The 26,312-nt window shown below is 39.3% G+C and overlaps 2 protein-coding genes across 3 annotated transcripts; both read left to right on the top strand.

The window, feature by feature from the left end:
* On the top strand, window positions 1-25,483 carry LOC143848104 (uncharacterized). Its single transcript, XM_077356916.1, has 9 exons — window positions 1-147; window positions 857-2,555; window positions 2,921-3,147; window positions 3,239-3,571; window positions 20,300-20,546; window positions 23,137-23,265; window positions 23,504-23,719; window positions 23,865-23,988; window positions 24,889-25,483. Exons 2-9 carry the CDS (start codon window positions 993-995, stop codon window positions 25,125-25,127), a joined length of 3,078 nt encoding a protein of 1,025 aa, XP_077213031.1. The 5' UTR covers window positions 1-147; window positions 857-992; the 3' UTR covers window positions 25,128-25,483.
* Window positions 6,463-9,723, top strand: LOC143848105 (protein FAR1-RELATED SEQUENCE 5-like). 2 transcript variants are annotated; one of them, XM_077356918.1, is made up of 3 exons: window positions 6,463-9,353; window positions 9,448-9,507; window positions 9,603-9,723. In XM_077356918.1, the coding sequence occupies exon 1, from the start codon at window positions 6,940-6,942 to the stop codon at window positions 8,026-8,028; it is 1,089 nt and encodes a 362-aa protein (XP_077213033.1). In that variant the 5' UTR covers window positions 6,463-6,939; the 3' UTR covers window positions 8,029-9,353; window positions 9,448-9,507; window positions 9,603-9,723. The 2 variants fall into 2 exon arrangements, with proteins under 2 accessions (XP_077213033.1, XP_077213032.1); XM_077356917.1 differs by having other exon boundaries at window positions 6,463-9,507.
* Window positions 25,484-26,312: the final 829 nt, after the last annotated feature.

The following is a 26,312-nucleotide window of genomic DNA, read 5'->3' on the forward strand; positions in this document are numbered from 1 at the left end:
AAAAAAAGAAAATAATAATTTTGTTCTCTCAAGGTACGAGAATGAGCATATAAATAAAGAGGTGATTAAGAGGTGTCTGAGAGAGACCTTTCAAACGATCAGCGGCTAGGGTTTTATTGAATTCCTTTTTTTTTTCTTTTTTTTGAGGTAAGATCTCGAATCGTAAAATCTCTGTTTTTCTCTTTGCTAGATCTGTATTCTCATGGCGAACTATCACAATCTTTTATATTCTTAGATTTTACATTTTACATTTCTCGTTTCCCTATTTTTTTTCGCTGTTTTTCCTTTTCTTTTTGTCGTTTGTTTAGTTTTTCAATGAGGAGTTTTCTCGATTCTGTTGCGTTTGAGCTGTTTGATGTTCCTAAAACTGAAAAGTATAGATTGATTGCGTTTTTTTTTTGATTAGTTTTTCGATGAGCTAGATTCTGTTGAGTTTCAGCTGTTTTATTTATTTAATTATTTATTTTGAATGATTTGAGTTTGAGCTGTCTGATGGTGCTAAAAATGAAAAGAAGTGTTTGATTGCAGTTTTTTTGTTTGATTCGTTTTTCGATGAGTACTCTTCTCGATTCTGTTGATTTTGAGCTGTTTATTTATTTATTTGAATGATTTGAGTTTGAGCTGTTTGATGGTGCTAATGGAAAATAGCGTTTGATTGCAGTTTTTTTCTTCATTGATTAGTTTCCTCGATTCTATTGATTTTGAGCTGTTATTTATTTATTTTTTGAATGATTTGAGTTTGAGCCGTTTGATGGTGCTATAAATAGAAATTAGTGATTGATTGCATTTTCTTTTCTTTTTTTATTTTAATGGTGATTGATTTTTTTTTATTCTTTTTCTTCTTTTGGCTTGCTAGGTTTAGTGAAGGTGGTGTTAGAGAGGAATCTGATGCAATTTTGAAAAAAAAATAAAAATGGTTAAGGTTAGGATTTGATTTGTTGGAATTAAGCTGAAGGGGTGGTCCTTTAAGAAATTTAGATTCTTTGAGCGCCATGGCGTGGTTCCGAGTTGCTTCGAGTATATCCAAACTAGCAATTAGGAGAAATCTAGCTCAGGCATCATCCTACGCGTCGAGAAGAATTCATCCTCTTCCATTGCAGAATCAGTATTTTCACTCGACAGTGTTCCGGTCTAAGGCGCAAGCAGCAACAGCGCCAGTCCCTCGCCCTGTGCCTCTCTCGAAACTTACCGATAGCTTCCTTGATGGCACGAGCAGCGTCTATATAGAGGAGCTACAGAGGGCTTGGGAGGCTGATCCAGATAGCGTTGATGAATCATGGGACAATTTCTTCAGAAACTTTGTTGGGCAAGCTTCCACAATGCCTGGAATTTCAGGGCAGACGATTCAAGAGAGTATGCGGTTGTTATTGCTCGTTAGGGCTTACCAAGTCAATGGACACATGAAAGCCAAATTGGATCCGCTAGGGCTAGAGCAACGTGAGGTACCTGTTGATTTGGATCCAGGTCTTTATGGGTTCACTGAGGCTGATCTTGACAGGGAGTTCTTTATCGGAGTGTGGAAGATGGCGGGGTTTCTGTCAGAGAACCGCCCGGTGCAAACTCTTCGGGCAATACTGAACAGGCTCGAACAGGCTTATTGTGGGAGCATTGGTTTCGAGTATATGCACATTGCGGACCGTGAAAAGTGTAATTGGTTGAGGGAAAGAATTGAGACTGTGACTCCAATGAAATACAATCAGGAGCGTCGCAAGGTTATTCTTGATAGGCTTATTTGGAGCACGCAGTTTGAGAATTTCTTGGCCACAAAATGGACGACTGCTAAGAGGTTTGGTCTAGAAGGTGGAGAAACTCTGATTCCCGGCATGAAAGAGATGTTTGATAGAGCTGCTGATATGGGGGTTGAAAGCATTGTTATTGGCATGCCCCATAGAGGAAGATTAAATGTCTTGGGTAATGTTGTTAGGAAGCCATTGCGTCAAATTTTTAGTGAATTTAGTGGTGGTACGAAGCCTGTGGACGGGGAAGTTGGGTCGTACACGGGAACTGGTGATGTCAAGTACCATCTGGGAACTTCTTATGATCGGCCTACGAGAGGTGGTAAGAGAATCCATCTGTCTTTAGTCGCAAATCCCAGCCATCTGGAGGCCGTTGATCCTGTTGTAGTCGGGAAAACTCGAGCGAAGCAGTATTATTCTAATGATATGGACAGGACAAAGAATTTAGGTGTTTTGATTCATGGGGATGGAAGCTTTGCTGGCCAAGGTGTTGTTTATGAGACTTTGCATCTGAGTGCTCTACCCAACTATACGACTGGTGGGACCATTCACATTGTTGTGAACAACCAAGTGGCCTTCACGACTGATCCAAGAGCTGGGAGATCTTCTCAGTATTGTACAGATGTGGCTAAAGCCTTGAATGCTCCTATTTTTCATGTAAATGGTGATGATGTGGAGGCGGTGGCTCATGTTTGTGAGCTTGCAGCTGAGTGGCGCCAGACGTTCCATTCTGATGTGGTGGTTGACATTGTATGTTACCGTCGCTTTGGGCACAATGAGATCGATGAGCCATCTTTCACACAACCTAAGATGTATCAGGTGTGTACATTTCATCCCACTGTTTCTTTTAATTCTCATTTCATTAAGTAACAGAAAAACAAGCTGTCAACTTACATATTTGTTTTGCTTCTTAGAGATGGTTAAGAGCTAGTTTTTAATGTCTCATGCTCATCCTATGCCTCCCTTTCTAAAAAAAAGTCTTGTGTTTTGCTGCCTGTTCTTTGGTATGTCTTATTTGATAGTTTATTTATTTCCTACCTGAAGCACCCATTTTTTGGTGATTTTCTTCTGTAACCGTACAGTCTGATGGTTTATTTCATTATTATCGTTATTATGTTATTGCATGCAAGATAACTGTGGACATGTTTCTCTACCATCATATAATGTATAATGATCATCAACAGATTATTCGAAATCATCCACGGGCCCTTGACATGTATGAAAACCAGCTTATAGAGTCGGGGGAGATTTCAAAAGAAGATGTTGAAAAGATACACAACAAAGTGAACTCCATTCTGAATGACGAGTTTGTGAATAGCAAAGAATACATTCCAAGAAGGAGAGATTGGCTTTCGGCTTATTGGTCTGGATTTAAATCACCTGAACAGCTTTCACGTGTTCGAAATACTGGGTATGACAGACCTGTTTATTTGATTTCATTTCTTGCTGCTTAATTCTGCATTTTAAAACTCCTTTATTGAAATATACTCTCCATTGTACAGGGTGAAACCGGAGATACTGAAAACTGTGGGCAGAGCTATTACGACTATTCCAGAGAATTTCAAACCTCATAAAGGAGTCAAGAGAATTTTTGAGCAGCGTGCTCAGATGATTGAAACAGGGGAAGGTATTGACTGGGCGGTTGGTGAAGCACTTGCTTTTGCTACTTTACTGGTGGAAGGTAACCATGTTAGGTTGAGTGGTCAGGATGTCGAAAGAGGTACATTCAGTCATCGACATGCAGTAATTCATGACCAGGAAACAGGGCAGCAGTACTGCCCTCTGGACCATCTTATTCTGAACCAGAATGAGGAAATGTTCACCGTCAGTAACAGGTACGTGCACTATGGTTTGCATAGTATACATATTTTAGGCCCTGTTCGTTTGGGATTGTGGCAGCCTATTTGCCCTGTTTGGTTGCTTGTAGATGGCTGGGAGATTAGGAGAAGAAGAAGTCAAAGAGAATTAGACAAGCATGGAAGATGGGGAGAAGAGGAAGATTTGTGAGTAGTGTTTGGTTGCGTGAGAAGATTAGCGGAAGATGTAGGGTGTCATTACCAAAATATAGCGCGGAAGAGAGAGAAAGAGAAGAGAGAGAAATAGAGAAAAACAATAAGACAAGAATCTTCTCCTAAAACCCCACACAGATTTCACCATTTTGGTGAAGGGGGGAAGTTTTTTTTTTTTTTTTTTGGGGGGGGGGGTTGCTGCCACGTAAGCACCACATAAGAAAAAAAAGGCAATAATGATGTCTAGAAGTTGTCTGGTGGTCAAAGTGCAAAATGGCAACCAAACAGATCTTTGGAAAAATAAGCAACCAAACAGGGCAATTATGATTATTGGACTTCTCTCCAAAGATGCCTAAAGCATATCGCTTTGATCAATTGACTGCATGTAGTCAGTTAAGGCGAGTGAGACAGTTCCTAGCTAAAGAAAACCATAGTGCCACTCCAACCAAGGAAAGAGACATTTCTGTGATGAGTGCCTCAATCTGACTAATTAAGCGTTTCTTTCTGCTATTAGCTTCATCGGATTCAGGAGCCTAGCCTCATTGAGGTGCGAAAGCCGCTTACGCTAAAAAAATCACTTTAAAAAACCCCACGGAGCGGTAAATCTCCCAATATATGTTTCCAAAATTAAATGTAATTTTGAATCCAATCACAATCCGCTGCCACAAACTCAAACGAACAGGCCCTTAGAGTTTGTTCTTGGATATGTAAGTCTTACCTTCTGTTTCTTCCATCTTTGTTCTTTACTGCGATACACATGTCTCCTGCTATCCAGAAAATTCTGTGTCTAAAATGTTATCTTTACAATATATCGTTTAGCAGTTGGTGTCCCTGAAGTTTTGAAGTGCCACAAAATTGCAGGCGTTCTGTTTGTGTGGGTCATAGTCTTTTCTTCTTCAAACAATGTTGTATCTGTTAACTAGTTTGCTTCGCCGTTTCATCCTGCTGGAAAATTTCAATCTCATGGGGAACTTATTACCTATTTATGGCTAGTTGGTTACTAGTGGAAGGTTTTTGGTGCATTTGTAAAGTTTACTTCTTTTCTGATTTGTGTTCTGTTCCCCTGGATTCCTCAGTAGGCATTCCTTATTGAACCCTTTTTGTTTCATGAATCTTTAGATGAGTATTATAACCTATAGCTTGCCAACTTGACTTGGAACTTGGGGGAGTTGACTTCGTTTGGGGCCTGACTAGTCTAGAAACATGTAAATTTGCCAAGCCTCCCTCTCCTCTGTCTTCCCAAATCCTCTCTCTCTCATTCAAGTGATTTTATAACTAAGGAAAATAGCCTAACGCTACAAGGTGGGTAGGGATAGATTAATGATCACCCTAAAATAAGACTTTTTACTAAACTGACGGTGAGGGAGGAAGGGAAGGAGGAGAGAGGGAAGGAGGGAGTGAGGGATGGAATCTGGGTTCATTGGTCTCTATCAACTATGTTGACCCGGAATTTCTATGCCTGAGTTCTTGGAGTTTAGTTTTTAAACATTTGTTATAACAGAACATGGAATTTTGGAATGGAAAGTTATTCCTTTGGTGTTATGTCTATAAGAAACAAAATAGTATTTATTATCATAATATGTGAGGCATCACCTTGCATTCGAAACTTTGGCATTAGATAGATTGATTATACTGTTGGCATTCTTTGAGTATTCTAAATGCCTCTAAAGTACTCAATGTCTAGTTGTAGATTTTCGAGCATCCCGACCTCCTATTGTATGATGCAGTACATCACCAGTCACCACATGCGAAGGAATGGGATGTAGAAGAGTGTAAACGAAGTACTAAATGTCTATATGTATATATATATGAGAGAAGTGTTTCTACGCAGGTGCATAGAGACGTTATCTGCGCACTAATGGGGTTTTTGGGTTTCCAGTCGCCTAGATCAGTGGGTCCCATTTAATGTGAGGTTTACAAACCACAAAAGCGGATTTGAAAAATTACAGCCGTGTCCCTCCCCATCTCTTTCCAGCGTAAAAAAACCCCAAAAATTTTGAGAAGTAAAAACCCCAAAAATTCAAGATCGTCTCCCTCCTCCTCTCTTTCCAGCGTTAAAAAAAAACCCAAAAAAACTGGGTTTGGGTTTTGGTACTCTCTCTCTCTCTCTCTCTCTCTCTCTCTCTCTCTCTCGGGTTTCCCTCTCTTCGGATTTTTTTTTTTTGGGTTTTGCTGCTTCACCTCTCTCTGCTTCCTCTCTCTCTCTCTCCCTCTCAGCTTCTCCTTCTCCTTCTCTACGGATTCAACAGGCATGTATTACTTTCTGTTTATTTTCTTCTTTTTTTTGTTCAAGATTAGAAATAAACAAATCAGATGTTGCGATTAACAGAGGAAATGGGTTTTTCACAGGAAATGGGTTTTTCATAGGAAATGGCTGCTGAGAGCTTTTCTCTATGGCTGTTGATGTTTATTTAGGGAAAAAGATATCCTCACTCCCTTGTTTCAATAATGGCACTCCTCTCTTTATTTTACACTAGTGTAATTAGATGTTGAAGGCTTTTACAATCCCAAAAAGCTCTCAGCAGCCAATCAAAGAAGTGTTCGGTGTAGTGACAAAAACAAAGAAATGGAGACACACAGTGATTTTTTTTAGTTGTGATTTAAGGGCCTGTATGGATGCATGTAAACTTTTGTTTGGATACTCATTTCACGTGCTTTCCAAAATTGAAAACTTTTCCATTTTTCAAGGAAAGTTGCAAACCTACCGGACCATGGAATATTATTTCTCATGGAATTTTTTCCCCTGATATACATACCTATACAATAATTTTTCCAAAATGATTTTCTGGTGCTGGAGGGCATTTGGCAAATATGATTTTAAGCTCAAGTGGTTATCTGTTTTGCTAGTTGATGATATGAGGAAGATGGGTTGGAGTGTCTATGCACATGTTTCTTTACTTGTAGGTTGTCTCTAAGGGGATAGGGATGGAATCATGTGTAAATGATACACTGAATTATGGAATTGGTAGTTATGGTTATTTTTTTTAATACTTGCTTCCATTCTTTACGTATTAACTTCTTTTTTTTCTTTTTCTGACATATTTCTTCCTTTATGGCTGCTTTGGTGGTGGTTTATGGTTGGTTTGTGGTGGTTTATGGTTGGTTTGGTGGTGGTTTATGGGTGGCTTGGTGGTGGTTTATGGGTGGTTTCTGGTAGTTGGCTGGTTTGTTATCTAGTGTTGTGACCTAGTAAAATGGATGATGCTTCGTTGCTCGCTTCTGTGTTTGATGTTGATGAAGTATGTGGCACATCCTCAGGGTTTGTTGAGGACGCTGTGTTGCAAGTATGCGGCCTATCGATAAATGATATTGATGAACACGCCTTCATTCTAGGTGATCAAGGGGAAGAATTAAATAATGGAAACCAAGTAGAAGATCAAGGGGAAGATTTAAATGAAGGTAACCAAGTAGAAGATCAAGGGGAAGATTTAAATGAAGGTAACCAAGTAGAAGATGGTGAGGAAAGGAATGACGAGGAGAGTGTAGACAAAAGGCCATTTGTTGGGCAGGAGTTTGATAGCTTTGAAGATGCCTACTTATGTTATAATACCTATGGCTTGAGTAAAGGTTTTGGAGTGCGAAAATCTACTACAAACAAGTCGACCAAGACAAATGAAGTGATATTCAGAAAGTATGTGTGTGACAAGGAGGGGAAGAAAAACCCTAATGACAAGAGACAGGCAGGTAAGGAAGTGATTCCGCCTCACACTGTTAGGTTTGATTGTCAGGCGAAGATGGCGATTAACGTGAAAGGCAAGAAGTGGATAATGTCAGTCTTTGAAGACGAACATTCGCATGAACTCACTTCTCCACTTAGAAGACGCATGCATCGTTCACACAACCGACTATATAAGAAGGAGACTGTTAAAAATTTGATGGATAGTTACCATGGAATTGGGTTGCAGGCTGCTCGAATTGCAAAAGTCATTAATGTCCAATCCGATGGCGAAGATGGTGTTCTCTCACCACAGCAAGTGCAGTCCCATTTGAGATTGAAGAGGAAAAATAATATGGGGTTAGATGCTGGGATAGTGGCCGACCGTCTCCAACGGAAACGAGCTGAAGAGCATGACTTTTTTTTTTCTATTGAGTTGGACTCAGAGTGTACATTGAGATCTATGTTCTGGGCTGATTCGAGGGCCAGAGAGTCTTATATGACCTTCAGCGATGTGATTGTCTTCGATGTGACTTATAAAAAATATGTATTTGATGCCCTTTGCACCATTTACAGGGGTCAACCATTACAGGCAATCTACATTGTTTGGATGTGCGCTCCTCGCTGATGAGACTGAGGAGAGCTTCACTTGGTTGTTTAGGCAGTGGCTGCAATGTATGCATGGAAAAACTCCAGGAACTATTATTACGGATATGGATTTGGCGATGCGAAATGCAATTAAGAATGTCTTCCCCAATACACGTCATCGGTTTTGTTCTTGGCACATAACAAAGCACTTAGTTGAGCATGTTCCTGCAATGAGAGAGGCAGATGGTGACTTTCCAAAGGATTACTACCATTGGTATAACACGGGTGATATAGATGAATGTGAGATGGAATGGGGAAGATTATGTTTGAAGTATAAAATTAATGAGAATGATTGGCTACGTAAGATGTGGGAGCTAAGGATTCACTGGGTCCCGGCCTATTGGAAAGGTACTTTCACTACAGGCATGACTTCTAGTTAGCGCAGTGAAAGCATTCACTTCGATGGTTTTGTTAACCAGAAGACTTCTCTGCGTGATTTTGTTGATCAATATGAGAAAGCGCTTGCTGACCGTCGTAAGAAAGAAACAGAAGAGGATTTCAAGTCAAAAAATTCAAAGCCGACAATGACTACAGGTAGTCCATTGGAAGAATCCTGGAAAATACTATACAAGGACAATTTTTGGCCTTTTTTTGGCTGAGCTTAATGGTAGTAGATTATATTGGGGTAAGAAACATAGTAAAATTGGCAACGAGACTACCTTCAATGTAAGAAGGAAATGTGGGGATGATGAAATGTCAAAAGGGCATATGATTGTGTACAAAGATTCCGATGGTGTTAGTGCAACTTGTGATTGCTCCATGTTTGAGACTTCAGGTATATTATGCAGGCATATTCTGGCCGTATTTGACCAGAAGCAATTAAATTCCATTCCCGAGCGTTACATTCTAAGAAGATGGACAATTGATTCTAGATATCAGTTGTTGGGTGGAGAACCTACAAGTCAAGTAGGTAACGAAGGTAACGAAGGTGCAACCCCGTTTAGAAAGTGGTCCGTAATGGCAAAACGACGAATAGTGGATGAGGAACTCGATAATGACGACTTTATTTTAAAGAAGTTAGATGAATTTTACGCTGAATTGGTGGTTGAGATTGAGCAGAGAAAAAAAGAGAGGCAAGTTCACATACCCGTATTGGCTAGCCAAGTGCAGTCTAACTCTCTTCCCACTCAAGTACTTGGGATATGTATTCGAGACCCCGAAGTTGTTAAAACCAAGGGCCGGCCAAGGGAAGCATCACGCTTGAAGTCTTCATTAGAGCTCTCCCAATCCAATATGGGGAAACGGAAGTGCGGAGGTTGTGGGGAGTTGGGACATAATCTAAGAACCTGTAAAAAGAAAGCCAAGGTTTGATCTTCAGTTCTCCTCTATATGCACTTACACTCTTTTTTCCATGTACTTTTGTCTCCAATTATAAGTAAATTTTTATTGGTTCTAATAGATGAGTGCACTGGAGGAGGAAGAGGAAGCGGCGGACGACGAAGATATCGCTTCGTGAAATGTATGGATGATATTGTAATAACATGCTTCACATTTGGTACGTTGACTTTGTAATAACATGCTTCGTATTTGTACTGTGTGCCTGTTTGATTTCAGGCAGATGCTGTGAGCTTCATAAAGGTGGCAATAGTGGATTTGAATGTTCTTTGTTTTGAGCTTCATAAAGGTGGCAATAGTGGATTTGAATGTTCTCTGTTTTGAGCTTCATAAAGGTGGCAATGCTGTGAGCTTCATAATGATTTTCCTTCTCTGTTTTGATTTCAAACATTGGTGTTATTTGGATGTTTTGTTCCATTGGATGTAATGTTCCCACATGAATAAATGTGCATTTTGGATTAAATGTTAGCACATGATTCACATGTATATTTTGGATTAAATTTTCCAGGTGTAACATTGCAATTCAAAAGTGTTAGCACATGAATAAATGTGCATTTTGGATTAAATGTTAGTACATGATTCAACATTGCAATTCACAGGTGTAATGTAATTTTTTATTTCAAGTAATCTGGGCCAAGAGATGGATGGATTGAACTAGAACTTTATTGACTATAATTATTACGAAATTTCTATCATCTGGTATTCTCTACAAATTAGAAGCAGAAACTTACAATTATTCGTCTCAAAATACTAGGTACGGCCCACTTTTTTTTATGATCCAAGCCGTTCATCTGTTTGGGCACAACGTAAACAGGTTGTGCCCCAAAAATCATTTCATAGGATGATCCTAACCCGGTTCTGAACTGATCTGAATATGGAGATATCCAAAAATAATTTATGGAATTTTCTACAAATTGGAGGGTTAGGGTCAACCTATGGAAATGATTTTTTGGGCACAACCTATTTCGTTGTGCCCAGATAGATGAATGGTTTGGATCATCAAAAAAGTGGGCCGTACCTAGTATTTTTAGACTTCACGTGTTTTCACTAGACCTGGCAAAAGCGACCCGTGCCGCGGGTCGACCCGACCCACCCACAAATTTGCGGGCACGGGTCTAAGTTTTAGTGACCCGTCAAAAACTAACCCGCGGGTGACCCAACCCACAAGAACACGGGTCGGGTCGGGTCAACCCGCGGGCACCCGCACCATAGGATTATCAGCACTACTGTTTTTTACGAGGGAACTCCTCACTTTATAAAAAGTACGGTATGGCCCATAGCCTAAATAGGTTATGCCCCAAAATTATTTCCATTGGTTGATTCTAACCCTCCGATCTATAGAGGGTTAAGATCAACCCTCTAACATTTAGATTGGAGGGTTAGGATCATCCTATGAAAATGTTTTTTGGAGCACAACCTATTTAGGCTATGGCCCATCTAATGGACGGTTTGGATCATCCTATGGTGTGGGCTATACCGTACTTTTAATAAAGTGAGAGTGCGCTTATAAGAAAACAATAGTGTTGTTAACATGTTTTTTATTTTATAAGAATTTGCTACCAAACTTCTCCTATGGCAACTTCTCGGCATGTGGCAATGGCGGTGCAAAGATGTGCACATGGCAAATGTTGCTAGCAAACCAAAAAAACCAAAAAAAGTAATCATTACACAAAAAAAGTAAAATACCTAAAGTTATAAAGTTTTAAATGAAAAATTACCTAGAAAGGGTTATAAAGTTGTAAAATTACAAAAAAAATACCAATAAAATATAAAAAGTATAGAGAGAAGTGTTTCTACGCAGGTGCATAGAGACGTTATCTGCGCACTAATGGAGTTTTTGGGTTTCCATTTGACCGCATCTGTTTTTTCTATAACCATCTTCCTCATATCATCAACTAGCAAAACAGATAACCACTTGAGCTTAAAATCATATTTGCCAAATGCCCTCCAGCACCAGAAATCATTTTGGAAAAATTACTGTATAGGTATGTATATCAGGGGAAAAAATTCCATGAGACATAATATTCCATGGTCCGGTAGGTTTGCAACTTTCCTTGAAAAATGGAAAAGTTTTCAATTTTGGAAAGCACGTGAAATGAGTATACCAAACACTGGAAATTCCATTTTTCATGGAAATTTTTTCCAAAAAAACGTTTACATGCATCCATACAGGCCCTTAAATCACAACTAAAAAAAAATCACTGTGTGTCTCCATTTCTTTGTTTTTGTCACTACACCGAACACTTCTTTGATTGGCTGCTGAGAGCTTTTTGGGATTGTAAAAGCCTTCAACATCTAATTACACTAGTGTAAAATAAAGAGAGGAGTGCCATTATTGAAACAAGGGAGTGAGGATATCTTTTTTCCTAAATAAACATCAACAGCCATAGAGAAAAGCTCTCAGCAGCCATTTCCTGTGAAAAACCTATTTCCTCTGTTAATCGCAACATCTGATTTGTTTATTTCTAATCTTGAACAAAAAAAAGAAGAAAATAAACAGAAAGTAATACATACCTGTTGAATCCGTAGAGAAGGAGAAGGAGAAGCTGAGAGGGAGAAAGAGAGGTGAAGCAGCAAAACCCAAAAAAAATAAATCAGGAGAGGGAAACCCAAAAAAAAATCCGAAGAGAGGGAAACCCGAGAGAGAGAGAGAGAGAGAGAGAGAGAGAGAGAGAGAGTACCAAAACCCAAACCCAGTTTTTTTGGGTTTTTTTTTAACGCTGGAAAGAGAGGAGGAGGGAGACGATCTTGAATTTTTGGGGTTTTTACTTCTCAAAATTTTGGGGGTTTTTTTACGCTGGAAAGAGATGGGGAGGGACACGGCTGTAATTTTTCAAATCCTCTTTTGTGGTTTGTAAACCTCACATTAAATGGGACCCACTGATCTGGGCAAATGGAAACCCAAAAACCCCATTAGTGCGCAGATAACGTCGCTATGCACCTACGTAGAAACACTTCTATATATATATATATATATATATATATATATATATATATATATGCATGCAAGGGAATGGGTGGGTGGAGGAGGGTGGTGGCAATGCCATCATCTAGTTGGCACTTCTAGTTTGGTGGGGCTGAAACTTGGAATTATGTGTCATTTTTTATGGATTTGGCAACTTTTGGGAATAATTAGGTGGTCTTTTTTTTATCTGGATTTGGTATCTTTTCGGAATAATTTTATGTGCAGTTTTATGGGCCATCTTTTGTGCTTCTTTATATGCACTACATTGAACACTTCTTTGATTTGGCTGCTGAGAGCTTTTTGGGATTGTAAAAGCCTTCAACATCTAATTACACTAGTGTAAAATAAAGAGAGGAGTGCCATTATTGAAACAAGGGAGTGAGGATATCTTTTTCACTAAATAAACATCAACAGCCATAGAGAAAAGCTCTCAGCAGCCATTTCCTGTGAAAAACCCATTTATTCTGTTAATCGCAACATCTGATTTGTTTATTTCTAATCTTGAACAAAAAAAAGAAGAAAATAAATAGAAAGTAATACATACCTGTTGAATCCGTAGAGAAGGAGAAGGAGAAGCTGAGAGGGAGAGAGAGAGGGAGCAGAGAGAGGTTTAGCAGCAAAACCCAAAAAAAAAAAATCCGAAGAGAGGGAAACCCAAAAAAAAATCCGAAGAGAGGGAAACCCGAGAGAGAGAGAGAGAGAGAGAGAGAGAGAGAGAGAGAGAGAGAGAGAGAGAGAGAGAGAGTACCAAAACCCAAACCCAGTTTTTTTGGGTTTTTTTTTAACGCTAGAAAGAGAGGAGGAGGGAGACGATCTTGAATTTTTAGGGTCTTTACTTCTCAAAATTTTGGGGGTTTTTTTACGCTGGAAAGAGATGGGGAGGGACACGGCTGTAATTTTTCAAATCCTCTTTTGTGGTTTGTAAACCTCACATTAAATGGGACCCACTGATCTGGGCAAATGGAAACCCAAAAACCCCATTAGTGCGCAGATAATGTCTCTATGCACCTGCGTAGAAACACTTCTATATATATATATATATATATATATATATTTATATGCATGCAAGGGAATGGGTGGGTGGAGGAGGGTGGTGGCAATGCCATCATCTAGTTGGCACTTCTAGTTTGGTGGGGCTGAAACTTGGAATTATGTGTCATTTTTTATGGATTTGGCATCTTTTGGGAATAATTAGGTGTTCTTTTTTTTATCTGGATTTGGTATCTTTTCGGAATAATTTTATGTGCAGTTTTATGGGCCATCTTTTGTGCTTCTTTATATGACTAGAACGGGGTGCATCAATTGTGTTTTGCAAATTTGGTTGGTATTGAGGTAAAAGTGATTTTTAATTTGAGATAAGTTTATGAATTTTTTTACACCAAGGATTAGGATTCTCGGAGAAAAGTTAGGGTTTTAGGTAGTTATACACTGAACTCAACTAAGCCTTTGTCCCAAACTAGTTGGGGTTGGCTAGTTTTAGGTAGTTATGTATTACTTTATTTTATAGGAATTATGAAGTGTTCTTAGAGAGCTTGAAACTATTACAACTATTCTTCAATGAGTGATTCCAGTCTCAATCATTACGATGGCCAATGGTGGCCAAAGGTAGCCTGCATGCGGCAAAGGCTACAAAACAAACATCTCAATCCATATTAACCAGTCTGTACAAGAAACACCATAATTAGCCAGGGCATCAGTTCAATCTTTTCCTTCACGATGGTTATGAGAATATGAACACTATAAAGTGACGAGCAAATCCTTCATCTCTGTAGGTGTAAACCTCAAGGGTGGAAACAATTCCTTCATAAGTCATCTGAATATCTGATTGTGTTGAGAGAATCACCTTGGATCCATACTTGGAATGGCTTAAGCTAGGTATTAGCTTAATCTCATTATTGGCATCTTTGACCTCTTCTTCAGTAGCATCACTCTCACCACAAGGACCTGCAAACACCACCACAATCCTGGCATTAGAATCAGAGAACCTGATTAAAAAGCAGCTTGTGGTTGCTGTCGGACTTAAGCTTAATCCAGTCAACAGGAGGCTGAACCAAATGTCTAGAGGCTGGGATGGAGTAGGGTAGTTGGTGCTAATTGCAATTATTAATAATGACCTATAACTGTAAGGGTATGTTAGCAGTAACTGGGTACTTCGAGGCCCTTTTATTAACTAAAACAATAATCTAGTTAATAATGCAGACCAAATTATTCCATCCACCATTAAAAATATGGCTGTTCCTTTCTTTCAAAACAATCCAAAAGTCAGATGGTATCAAAATTTTCCTCAAAAGGTCAATCTTCTTATCACTACAGGCTTACCAGTACCAGAATGTTCTAATGGATGATTTGTCCGAAGCAGCTAGGATGACATTAAACAGTCCAAAGAAATATTTCTAGACATTGGAAACCAAGGGACAATGGATGAATGTGGTTGGGTGACTCGCTAGGTAAACAAAAATAATTCTAGACATTGGAAACCAAAGGGCAATGGATGAATATGTGGTTGGGTGACTTGCTAGGTATGCCACAATATCGCGATAAAAATCGCAACATATTGATAAAATGACAAAACCCCGAAATAATCCCAAGATTTAAAAAAAATATTATGATATTTTTATTTTTATCATTTACTGGAAAAAAGTATTGCGATGATATCACAATAATTTTATGATAGTTTATATCTTTCTTAAATCATAAATTTTCTTACTTTTTTGAATATTCTATTTTCCCAGTTTTTCCCAATATAAACCTGAAACTAGCTCAACTCAACTCAACTCAACTCAACAAAGCCTTTGTCCCAAACTAGTTGGGGTCGGCTGAATGAATCCTCTAGAAAATAGGATTCATTTCATAGAAGAGTGGCAAAGTTTCGGCCGGTTGCCAACCTGACTCCAACCCTCCATCAGGGGACCAGAGCAACTCATCAATATATTCATAGGAAGAAAAATAATGATCCACTGCATGAAAGTTTAAGAAACTCTTCAGATATCATGAAGGACGCACCGAAGAGGATGACAGAAGTAACTACGGGATAAAGATCAAAAGAATCCATGTCATTAGCCACAAATGCCCTCAAATTAACTGCTCTACCAAAATTAAGAAATGCCTGAGCAAGAGTGGAACCACGAAACTAATTATCAAGACAAAAGAAAGCCTTAGAACCCTTATCCACACAGATAGGAAGGTTGTCCATAAACGTTTTGAATTCTCTTTTCCAAGACTTCCAGTATGGGGTATCTAGACGTTCCCATTTGCCAAACCTAAGGCAACTTCCCTCCATCTAATATGTTGAGTAGATGACCTTTGACAAAAGCTCAGTCTTATTATTGAATAATCTCCACCACCGCTTAGCAAGGAGGGCTGCATTTTGGTGCCCTGATTTTCTTTGCTCCTACCCATCAGCGGATTTAGGCTAACACACTTGCTTCCAATTTATCAAGTGCACCTTTCTTGAGGAAATTAAGATGATTTATTCAATCCATAGTTTTAAAACTCCCCCGCAGCCGCGTCGACTCCCTTTTACCTTGGCCGCGTTCCACGTTGAGCCGGATCCGTGTTCCACCTTTTGCCCTACAGAGTCAATGAAAACTCCTTTGACTCCCAAATTGTGATCACGTCAACTGGGTACTCAGCTGCGTCAACCGAGTACTCAACCGCGTCGTGCCGAGTCGACTAGGATTTTCTTCGGCCGCGTTCCGCGCCACATCCGCATCTTAAACATTGCTTCAATCCCTTTCACAACAAAGATCAAGATTCTAAACATGGATAATAAGAAGTAGGTTGGGATATTTGAGAGCGTTGCCTCGAGGAGGGCAGTCCTTGCCATGAAGATATGACCATCTCTCTCTCTCTCTCCAATTTTCAATCTTAGACTCAATCCTTTACACCATTGGACCTGGCCATGATGGCATATTTTGCTACCCTTGAGGGAAAGCCAAAGTACTTTATTGGGAGAGAGGTAGTATTAAAATTCAGATGGGGAGCGATGTCAACGATCACAAGCTCGTCAACATTGATTTGTGTGTAGTTCTTTGAACAATGCTCTCTTTAATGACAGTAATAAGAGCATTGATCTTCGAAGCTTGGGACATCGAAGTTTTAGATAGGATGACAGTGTCATCTACATACTGCAAATGAGATACAGTAGGGCCACCTGGGCAGAACCCCAAGCCATACAGGAGACCCGATGTCATCGTAGGGCCACCTGGGCAGAACCCCGAGCCATAGAGGAGACCCCATGTCGTCGCTTAGGATGGAATGTAGTCAATATTCTCCACAACTAAGTTGAAAAAAGGGGATAGAGGTTTGCCCTACATAATAAGACCCCTGGTAATGCCAAAATGACCCACTTGGTCTCCATTGATAATTTTGGGAAAATGCGTACTGGAGGTACACCATTGGACTCACTTTCTCCATTTAATAATGAAACCCATTGTTCCAAGGGTCCGCATCAGAAGAGGCCACTCGAATCTGTCGTGGGCTTTCTTAAGGTTTAGTTTCAGCTGCGTACCTTGCGCCCCCAATGCCAAGGTAGAGTAAATGATCTCATTTGCCACAAGAACTCTGTCTATAATCTGTCTTCTAGCCACAAACCCACTTTGGATAGGAGATATGAGGAATGGCATGACCCTTTAATTCTATTCTCAAGTACTATAGAGATAATCTTATTAGTTACATCATCATTCATAAAAAAAAATCTTATCAGTCCCATCATTAAGGCTGATTGTTTAAACTCTAAAATGTTTACTGCATTCCAAAATTTTTTGATCAGATAAATAAAGGACAAGTTGAACGCCTTAGCAATGCAGTGGCACACAGCTTTTTTTTTTTTGAATGGTAAAATTCATTAAAAAAGACCGAGGCGGTCAATATGTACAATAGAAAACAAACAATACAAAGAAGGCAATACAAGAAAATCAAATTTCTCCAAGGACTCCAAATCCACCCCCGTCCTAGCTTGTGAATCTGCCTCTCCATTTGCCGATCTCCTAACATGATTAACCCTCACTTGAGAGTCTCCAATAATATCAAGGATTTCATTAAAAAAATACGCAAACCTCCACGGAAATTTATGATAACCGGACAACTATCGGATGGCATTTAAAGAATCTCCTTCCACAACAATATTATTAATATTCTCGCTTTCAAGGAGCTTAATACCTTGATGAGCAGCCCTTACTTCCTCCTCATTCGAATCAACTGTCCCAATCGGTCCGGCAAAAGACCATATCACTACACCCAAATCATCCCTTAAAAGCCCACCAATACCCGCAGGACCGGGATTACCAATACTAGATCCATCAAAATTAAGCTTACGCAAGCCATACCCCGGAGGTTCCCACTCTAGAACAATATTGTTCCTCCTATCACTACTCGAGCAAACCTCTAACCATCCATACCATAGATCAAAAGCCGAAACAAACTGAAACAACTGTAAAGACTTCGCCCAAAAAATTGTTAACCCCGTTACTTTGGAAGCAATGAATGTAGCACTTTTAGAAATGCCTCTGAAAGTTCTAGCATTTCTTTCTCTCCATATCGACCAAATAACAGCAAGAAAAGATAGCTTTCATAGAGTTTTCCCCTTCAAACCCCACGGGGCATATTGCCAACTCTCTAAAGCCTGTGCCAAGTCCCTCGGAAAAACCCACTGCACCCCAAACCTTCCCAAAACCCTCCCCCAAAACTTTCCTCGCGAAGCTACAATGAAGAAGCAAATGGTCCGCCGATTCTCCATCTTCTTTGCAAAGAATACAAAAATTAGATCATCTTTCTATCTCTAAAAAAATCAATTGTTTGAATCCTCCTAATAAGGCCGCCCAGCCAAAGACAACAACCGAAGGTGGGGTAGGAATATCCTAAACTTTGGCTGACACAGAAGAAATCGAAGAAGGCAATAATTGATTGTAAAATGATTTAAGCGAAAACACACCCCTCGTATTCCAAATCCATATCCTGGAGTCTCTTTTGTTAAGTGCTCACTCCCTTTTCAATTTCTGAAAATGTTGCCTTTAGGAGAAGCGGGGAGCCCATCCTTCTTAATATAGCACTTTTCAAGAGCATCAAAGAGGCTTGAAACTGAAATAAGCTCTCTATCAAAGAAGTTCCGCCTAAAAGCAGATGATCCTACCATCCATCCTAACAAAACAATCCCTAACCAAAACATCCTTCTCAGGCGCCACCAAGAATAATTCCGAAAATTCATCTTTCAATAGGACCTTTCCACACAACAAATCCGACCAAAATCTCACTCGATCACCACTCTGCACCCTGAACCTAATGCCCTTATGAAAATCTAAAGAAACACCCAAGTTATCCCTCCAAACCGAACAACCTTTCCTAGAGAATCTATCAACAGATGCCCAACGAGACAAATCCGAGCCATACTTACTAGCAATAACCCTCACCCAAAGAGCATCCACATCTTCACTAAACCTCCACAACCACTTTCTCATCAGAGACTGATTCACTAACTTAACCCTTTTTTTTTTGAAAGTGGTTGTGGAGGTTTGGTGAAGATGTGGATGCTCTTTGGGTGAGGGTTATTGCTAGTAAGTATGGCTCGGATTTGTCTCGTTGGGCATCTGTTGATAGATTCTCTAGGAAAGGTTGCTCGGTTTGGAGGGATATCTTGGGTGTTTCTTTAGATTTTCATAAGGGCATTAGGTTCAGGGTGCAGAGTGGTGATCGAGTGAGATTTTGGTCGGATTTGTGGTGTGGATTAGCGACACTCCCTTTAGCTATCAAACCAACATAACATCTCTCACAATAACCTCCTAGAACTCTTGGGAGAACTATATAGAGAAACCGTCAGGGCTGGGGACTTTTTCCTTATGCAAGTTGAAGACTGCTTTGCGGACCTCAATCTTTAGTGAATGGGATTTCTAACATTGAAATATCTGATTCAGATATCTGAGGTAAGTTTCCATAAATCCGTGGGCGAGACCACCCACAGATTTAAAAATAGAAGAGAAGTAGTTTATGGCCTCTTCCTTATAAACCTTTTCTAGCTTTGAACTCCTGGTCATTTACCATTAATTTCTGATGAGATTCTTCTTTCCCAAAAATGTGGCAGTGCGATGGAAGAAAGAAGAATTGCGATGCCTTTTTTCACTGTTTTTTTTCTAATTTTTTCTTTTAAATGGGGTATTTTGGTCGCAAAGATTCTTTCCTGCAATCCAAACTACTTAAATGGGGTATTTTGGTCACTTGCCCAAATGATCTACAAATATCACTGTATTCTCTAATTTAGATATTTTGGAGGAATGAATGTGTCAAAATCAATGATCAAGGAGAGAGAGTTTGGAAGCAAAGATCCAGAAACCTTATGGATTTTGAAAAACCATAAAACTTAAAAGTCGAACATTCATGCCTAATGATGAACGAAGAATACCCTACATATTCATGTAATTCGAAAATAAGTTGAAATGAGAAATAAAACCCTTGCTTTAGAAAGGAAAACCCAAAGCTGAAGAAATATGAAGATGGATACATACCATAAAAGTTGTGATTGCCCCAAAACAATGGATCCGGGTTCAGTCAAATGATGGTTAATTGCTTATATCTATGCTTGTTTTTTCTGAAGTAGGTCTAGATCCAGAATGCCCAAAATCTTAAAACTCTCTCCTTACTCAGGAAAAAGTGCAAACAAAATGAAAAAAAGAAAATGATGCTTTATGTTGTTTCTGAGAAAATCATATTTTCTGTGCATTGAACAAGTCGCCTGTAGCTTGTATGATATGAACCTTTTTACTAATACCCATCGAGCAATACATCATATTGGGATGTACTTAATGATTAATCCTGATTTACAGTGTAAAAAAGAACAGCATAAATGTGCTTTATGAATTTGATGTAATTCGTTCTTGGAAGGGAGCTTTGTCATTAAAAAAAGGAGCTTTGTCATTAAGTATGATTCTAGCCTGATGCACACTGTTACTCTGTTTTACAGCTCTCTTTCAGAATTTGGTGTCCTTGGGTTTGAGTTGGGTTACTCGATGGAAAATCCAAATTCATTGGTTCTGTGGGAAGCTCAGTTTGGTGATTTTTCAAATGGTGCTCAAGTGATTTTTGATCAGTTCTTGAGTAGTGGAGAGTCAAAGTGGCTACGCCAAACTGGGCTTGTGCTGCTACTTCCTCATGGTTATGATGGTCAGGGCCCAGAACATTCAAGTGCGCGGTTGGAGCGTTTCCTTCAGGTAATATTTTGCAATTAATTTCCATTAAGCATTTCCCTGGAGCATGTTATTTTTCAAGAGAAGCATTTGCATATGCATGCTTGATATCAATACTGATTTTCAGTAACCATACCACTGTCATTTCAACATTCTAATAAAGAAATAGGCATTCTAATAAAGAAATAGGCATTATAACCTTGAGGAATGCTAGATTCACAGGCTCCCTTGCAAAAAAGGGAGCAAAGGCCCCTATTGGTCAAATTCCACTAAAGTCATTTATGATCTTAATTTTAAATGCCATCTTATATGGGATTTGACCAATGCAGACGCCCTTTGCCCCCTTTTTTGCAAGGGCGCCTGTGAGTCTAGACTCCCTCCATAACCTTTACATGCACACTTTATTGTCTTACTGTTTTTTCAGTGTGTTAGTTTATTCCATCAGCCAATAGTTCTTTCACAACCAGTTTACTTTTCATTTTGCTCCCCGAAGGCCTTTACTTTTACTGGTATTTCTATATTTGCAGATGTCAGAATGTCAGATCATATTTTTTTTCTGTTCCCTTTCTTTTTTGTTCTTGTTTTATTTCTGACCTCTCACCGTTGGGTGCCCAATTCAAAAAAGGGGAGCAGAGACAAAACTGTACAAAACACCTACAATGGAGGCATATCATGCCAAACCATTAAATGAGTACAACACACGCCAAAATTTGCAAACTTATGAGCTGACTCATTATCTTCCCGATGTATATGGGAACAGAAGCACTTGGGCATTCTAGAAATAATATCATGCATTTCCTGAATGTGCCTCTTGAACTTCCTTTTAAGCCATCCCGTAATGTCAAGAGCGTCGCCTTCGATCCAGAGATTTTGGACATTCCCTTTCTTCACTAGCTTTAATCCGGTCCAGGCTGCCATTATTTCTGCTTCTATAGAGCAAGTCTCACCACAAATACTTGCAAAGGCCAAATTACTATTACCATTTGCGTAAGGAATTGTACATCCGCAACCTACCTTCCCGACTTCAATTGCATTGACATTACTCACTTTATAGCTCCCATCAAAATTAATCTTGATCCATCCCTAGGTTCTTAGCTTTTCCATTAAAATGTGACCGTTTCTTTCCTTCCACACTAGCCATTTGCATGATGGGAAAATATTTCCCATAAGCATTGGAGTCTCTTATTAGCAACAGGTCAGTCGCACCAATGCCACCAGGAGTAACATGTGAAGATATGAATAGAGATTTTGCTGGGTGACCCATGGAAAGGGTTGTCCCTATTTGGGCTGATACTCATTTTTTTTTTATGGCTGATATTCCACTTGAACAGTTGGTTCCCTGCGAAGATCTTCCAGTGCATAATCCACCATAGGAAAGTGTTAGTCCTAGTCGTCTTCCCAAAATTCCACTTGTTAGGGAATAATGGGATTGTGCCGGACAAGTGAATAATAGGATTACTGAGAAGATGCCAAACTGTTTGGTATACCACACAATTTCATCTTGGGAGTCAGAGTTAGAAAGTAGGAGCAAAGAATTATCCGTGTCAAGGAACAACTGAAGGGCTCGAGAAGACTCTCCAAGCCTTAGGATGGGTGTTATAGAAAAGGAATTCCTGGATCTGTTCAAGTAACTCGTGACCAAGGCCATTCGATTAATGACCTTGGCGAAAGGATTGATGAACTTTGAGGCAAGGCTAGCGTTAACACACCATGACACAACAACTGATTGTCTAAGAAGGATGAAAATTCATTTTTCGAAGAATTCTGGATGTGGGATCCTCCACTCACGAAGCCAAAGGTTACTGCTGTCAAATTCTAGTCGCTCATATTTCTTCATGGAAAAAATATGCGCATCCATCATATAAGAACCCTGATGGGGATCATCCTAGTAGGGGTGCAACTCGGGTCATTTTTTTGGAATTCATGCTAAAGTCGGGTAGGGTTTGGGTTTACTCCAGTTTATTGTTAGCAAAATCTCAACCAGAACCGACCCAAGTTGCATCCCGACATTCTAGGACCCATATTCTAATTTTTAAGTGTCCTTTAGCCTGTAGTTGTATGATAAGTCCCTTAAGTTATTATAGGTGATGTACCACATCATTTTCCTGCCAATATCACTTTATTTCTTTAAGTTGTAGGTGTTTAAAATGGGGCTTACATGTTTATTGTGAAACTCTTGTTGTTAAGTGACCGCAAGGGACCTTAAGATCCGGAATGGGACCATATAGTTTAAATGTTTAAACTTCTATCATACTGGAAGCCCTGATCTTGATTGCTCCCTTCATCAGTTTGGATAAATCCTTGATTCACTGTCATTTTCCTCGCAATGTGTTGTTGGTGTTGGGTTGAGGATGAGACAAGAAGAAAATGAGAGTGAATGAGAGTGAATCATGCTCACCCTCACCAATGTATATATGAGAAAAGTGTGTGCGCGCGCGCGTTCGCATTGACCAATATACCTTCAATAGTACATCTAACAGTTGGTTTGATTGCTTTGGCCTTCTTCTATATGGGCCCTTAACTATCCTGCTCGTATTTATGTTTCCATGAGAATGCTATGAAGTATGGACTGCCATATTCAGGCTTACAATATGCCTAAAAATTGATAATGCAGATGAGTGATGACAATCCTTATGTGATACCTGAGATGGATCCAACACTTCGGAAACAGATCCAGGAGTGCAATTGGCAGGTTGTGAATGTTACAACCCCTGCAAATTATTTTCATGTGCTGCGACGTCAGGTGAGTAGTAACCAAGGCTTTAAATGTCGGTTTCGGCCAAAATCATGTAAATTTGGTAAAAAAAAATAGATATTTTACAAAATTTGGTAAAAAAAATTTGAAATTTTGGCAATTTCGGTGGAAATTTCACCCCGAAATCCTGTAAAAAACCGATTCAATGTAGTAACCGATGCTCGTAGTTGCATTGGTTCAATTTTGGATAAATTTCAATCTGTTGATTCTATTGTGTCATTTCTAGATACATAGGGAATTCCGGAAACCACTAATCGTAGTGGCTCCTAAGAATCTGCTTCGCCACAAGGACTGCAAGTCAAATCTTTCTGAATTTGATGATGTGCAAGGCCACCCAGGATTTGACAAGCAAGGTACCCGTTTTAAACGGCTTATAAAGGATCAGAATGTCCACTCTGATCTCGAGGAGGGTATCAGACGCTTGGTTCTGTGCTCCGGAAAGGTACCTGATTTCTTTTGTGTTGTAAGATTTTGATTTACGTCCCTTTTATAGCATTACTTATGGGGTGTCAGTTCAGAATTATCTTTCTGCTTGATTTGGAAGCTGGAAGAAATTCGCTCTTTTGTTCACATTTGTCTTCTTGCAGGTTTATTATGAGCTTGATGAAGCGAGGACGAAAATTGATGGCAAGGATGTTGCTATTTGCAGAGTTGAACAACTTTGCCCATTTCCTTATGACCTTATCCAGCGAGAGCTGAAGCGATATCCAAGTAAGTCACTCAAAGGCCTTTTGTTTCTTAACCTCTAATATCACTACTCAAACAAAACAACCAACAAAATGTCCCTCCACATGAACTTGCACACCATTTTGATGTGAGTCTCATTGCATGGACCCAGTTTTAGATATATTTTCTTTCTGTTGGTGGGTAAGAAGAGTTCTACCCTGTAACCTTGTCATCATAACCACTACGATCCAACCACCACGGCACGTGGCTGAACTCCATCATATTAACAATTTAGGAATAGGATCCTGTTTTAGTAGTTATTCTCTGTTTTCGAGATTATGGTATGGTTTGTAACCACTACGATCCAACCACCACGGCACGTGGCTGAACTCCATCATATTAACAATTTAGGAATAGGATCCTGTTTTAGTAGTTATTCTCTGTTTTCGAGATTATGGTATGGTTCATAGTTTTAAATTTTGGCCGCCAAAATATCTCAGTTTCGTCCAAGGCCAAAACGAAATATACCATGAATCGGATTGTTATAGGAGATCTCCGAAATTTTGGAATCTCTGTTTTCACCCTTATTTACAAAATTTCCACCGAAATGTTAAAGATTTTCACCAGTTAAAAAAAATAAAAAGATTTTCACCAAAATTGACGAAATTGCCGAAATTTCCACCAAAATTTTAGACATTTCCATGGAAATTTTAATAATACTGAATTTTTTATTCTAATTGTACATGATTTCGAGTGAAATTACCCACCAAAACCGACATATTTCAATTTCGGTGGGGGTCGAAACCGACGCCAAAACCGAAATTTAAAACCTTGATATGGTTCTCGTGTTCTATAAATATGTTGTTAGCAGGATTATAACTAAATGAAATGAAAATAATAGTGTTGACGATGCTGGAGTTCTGCCGGGCTTTTTGTTTATTTCAGATGCAGAGATAGTGTGGTGCCAGGAAGAGCCCATGAACATGGGGGCATACAGTTACATTGCACCTCGCCTTTCAACTGCCATGAAAGCATTGGGAAGAGGGAACATGGATGACATTAAATATGTTGGGCGAGCACCTTCTGCTGCCTCAGCCACCGGTTTCTTTTCAGTTCACCAGCAAGAACAAAGCGAACTTGTGCAGAAAGCGTTGCAGCCGGAACCCATCGAGTCTCCTTATTGATCCTACATTTTCAGGTATAGAATCGTTCTTAGGACTAACAATGTGGGTCCACTCTCCACTGTGGATTTTCATCTACCTCTTTTGAAGGTATGAGCTTGTGAATTTTGTTTCCAGTCTTTCTTTCATCTCCTCAAATTTTCTAACAATTTTGCCCTCATAAAACATCATGAATACCTGTTTTTATATATGAATTTTTTACCTTGAACTAGACAAGCCATTTTCATGTGCGAGTTCATATAGTATAAACTGAACTCCATTTTGAGTATTCATAATTTTGTGGCTCCAGAAAAACAATCATAAAGAAATTATAGAGTGTAGGGTTTCATCTCATCAATTGAGGGTTGGATATTTGGATCTGTTTCTCTTCTTTAATGTCAGATTCTCTCATGTTTGTCTAATTGATGATGCTAGTGCTTGCGTGGTTTGACTTACATAGTCCACATGGTGAGAGCCCCTTGGGGCTGCTATCCATGGGCATAGAAATCCTTGGATAAGTTGTTACTTGGAGGGATTGGTTATCCTGCTTGGATAAAGCTTACCTAACCATGAATAAAATAAACCCCAGCTTGCTTTTTTCCCACGGAGAACAGCCCAAATACAGGAATGGTGTGCTCAAACTGGAATATTGGTAGCCATGCGGCTTTATCCAGGCATGACAAGGAGTGCCTGTTTCCAATTTGGATTGCATGAAAAATTTAAAAGAAGATTTTTGCTTTCCTTGTCTTTCAACCTAATCCCATGCCTCTTCGGACTCACAATCCCTCAAATCTCTGTCTGTTGCGCCTCGTCTCCTCTCTCACACTAGGTAAACTAATATTCCATGATTTTTCTTTAAATGGTTGCCAAACATGCACCCCAGCAAAACTGAATCACTTTTAGGTCTTGTTTGGATTGCAGGAAAAATTCTTGGGAATTTTTTTTATTACTACCATGAATTAGAGCGAAATGATATGAATATGACTTATTTAAAGAGATATCGTAATAAATTAAGGTACTTCCAAATATAACTTGAACTGTGGTGCTTCAAGTTAAATTTTTTATGTAACAAACCATGACAATGCTGGAAATTTTATTGTCAATCGAAGTAGAAAACTTAATTCATATGGTGCAATCTTGAGGATTTTCTTGTTGATCTGAGGTGACCACAATTCCAGCCAAATGCTGTTGAGAATGGCTTAATTGGAT

Source organism: Tasmannia lanceolata, unplaced genomic scaffold (genome assembly GCF_043159265.1).
Source record: "Tasmannia lanceolata isolate RefF3 unplaced genomic scaffold, GAP_Taslan_0.1 ptg000016l, whole genome shotgun sequence".
Lineage (NCBI taxonomy): Eukaryota > Viridiplantae > Streptophyta > Magnoliopsida > Canellales > Winteraceae > Tasmannia > Tasmannia lanceolata.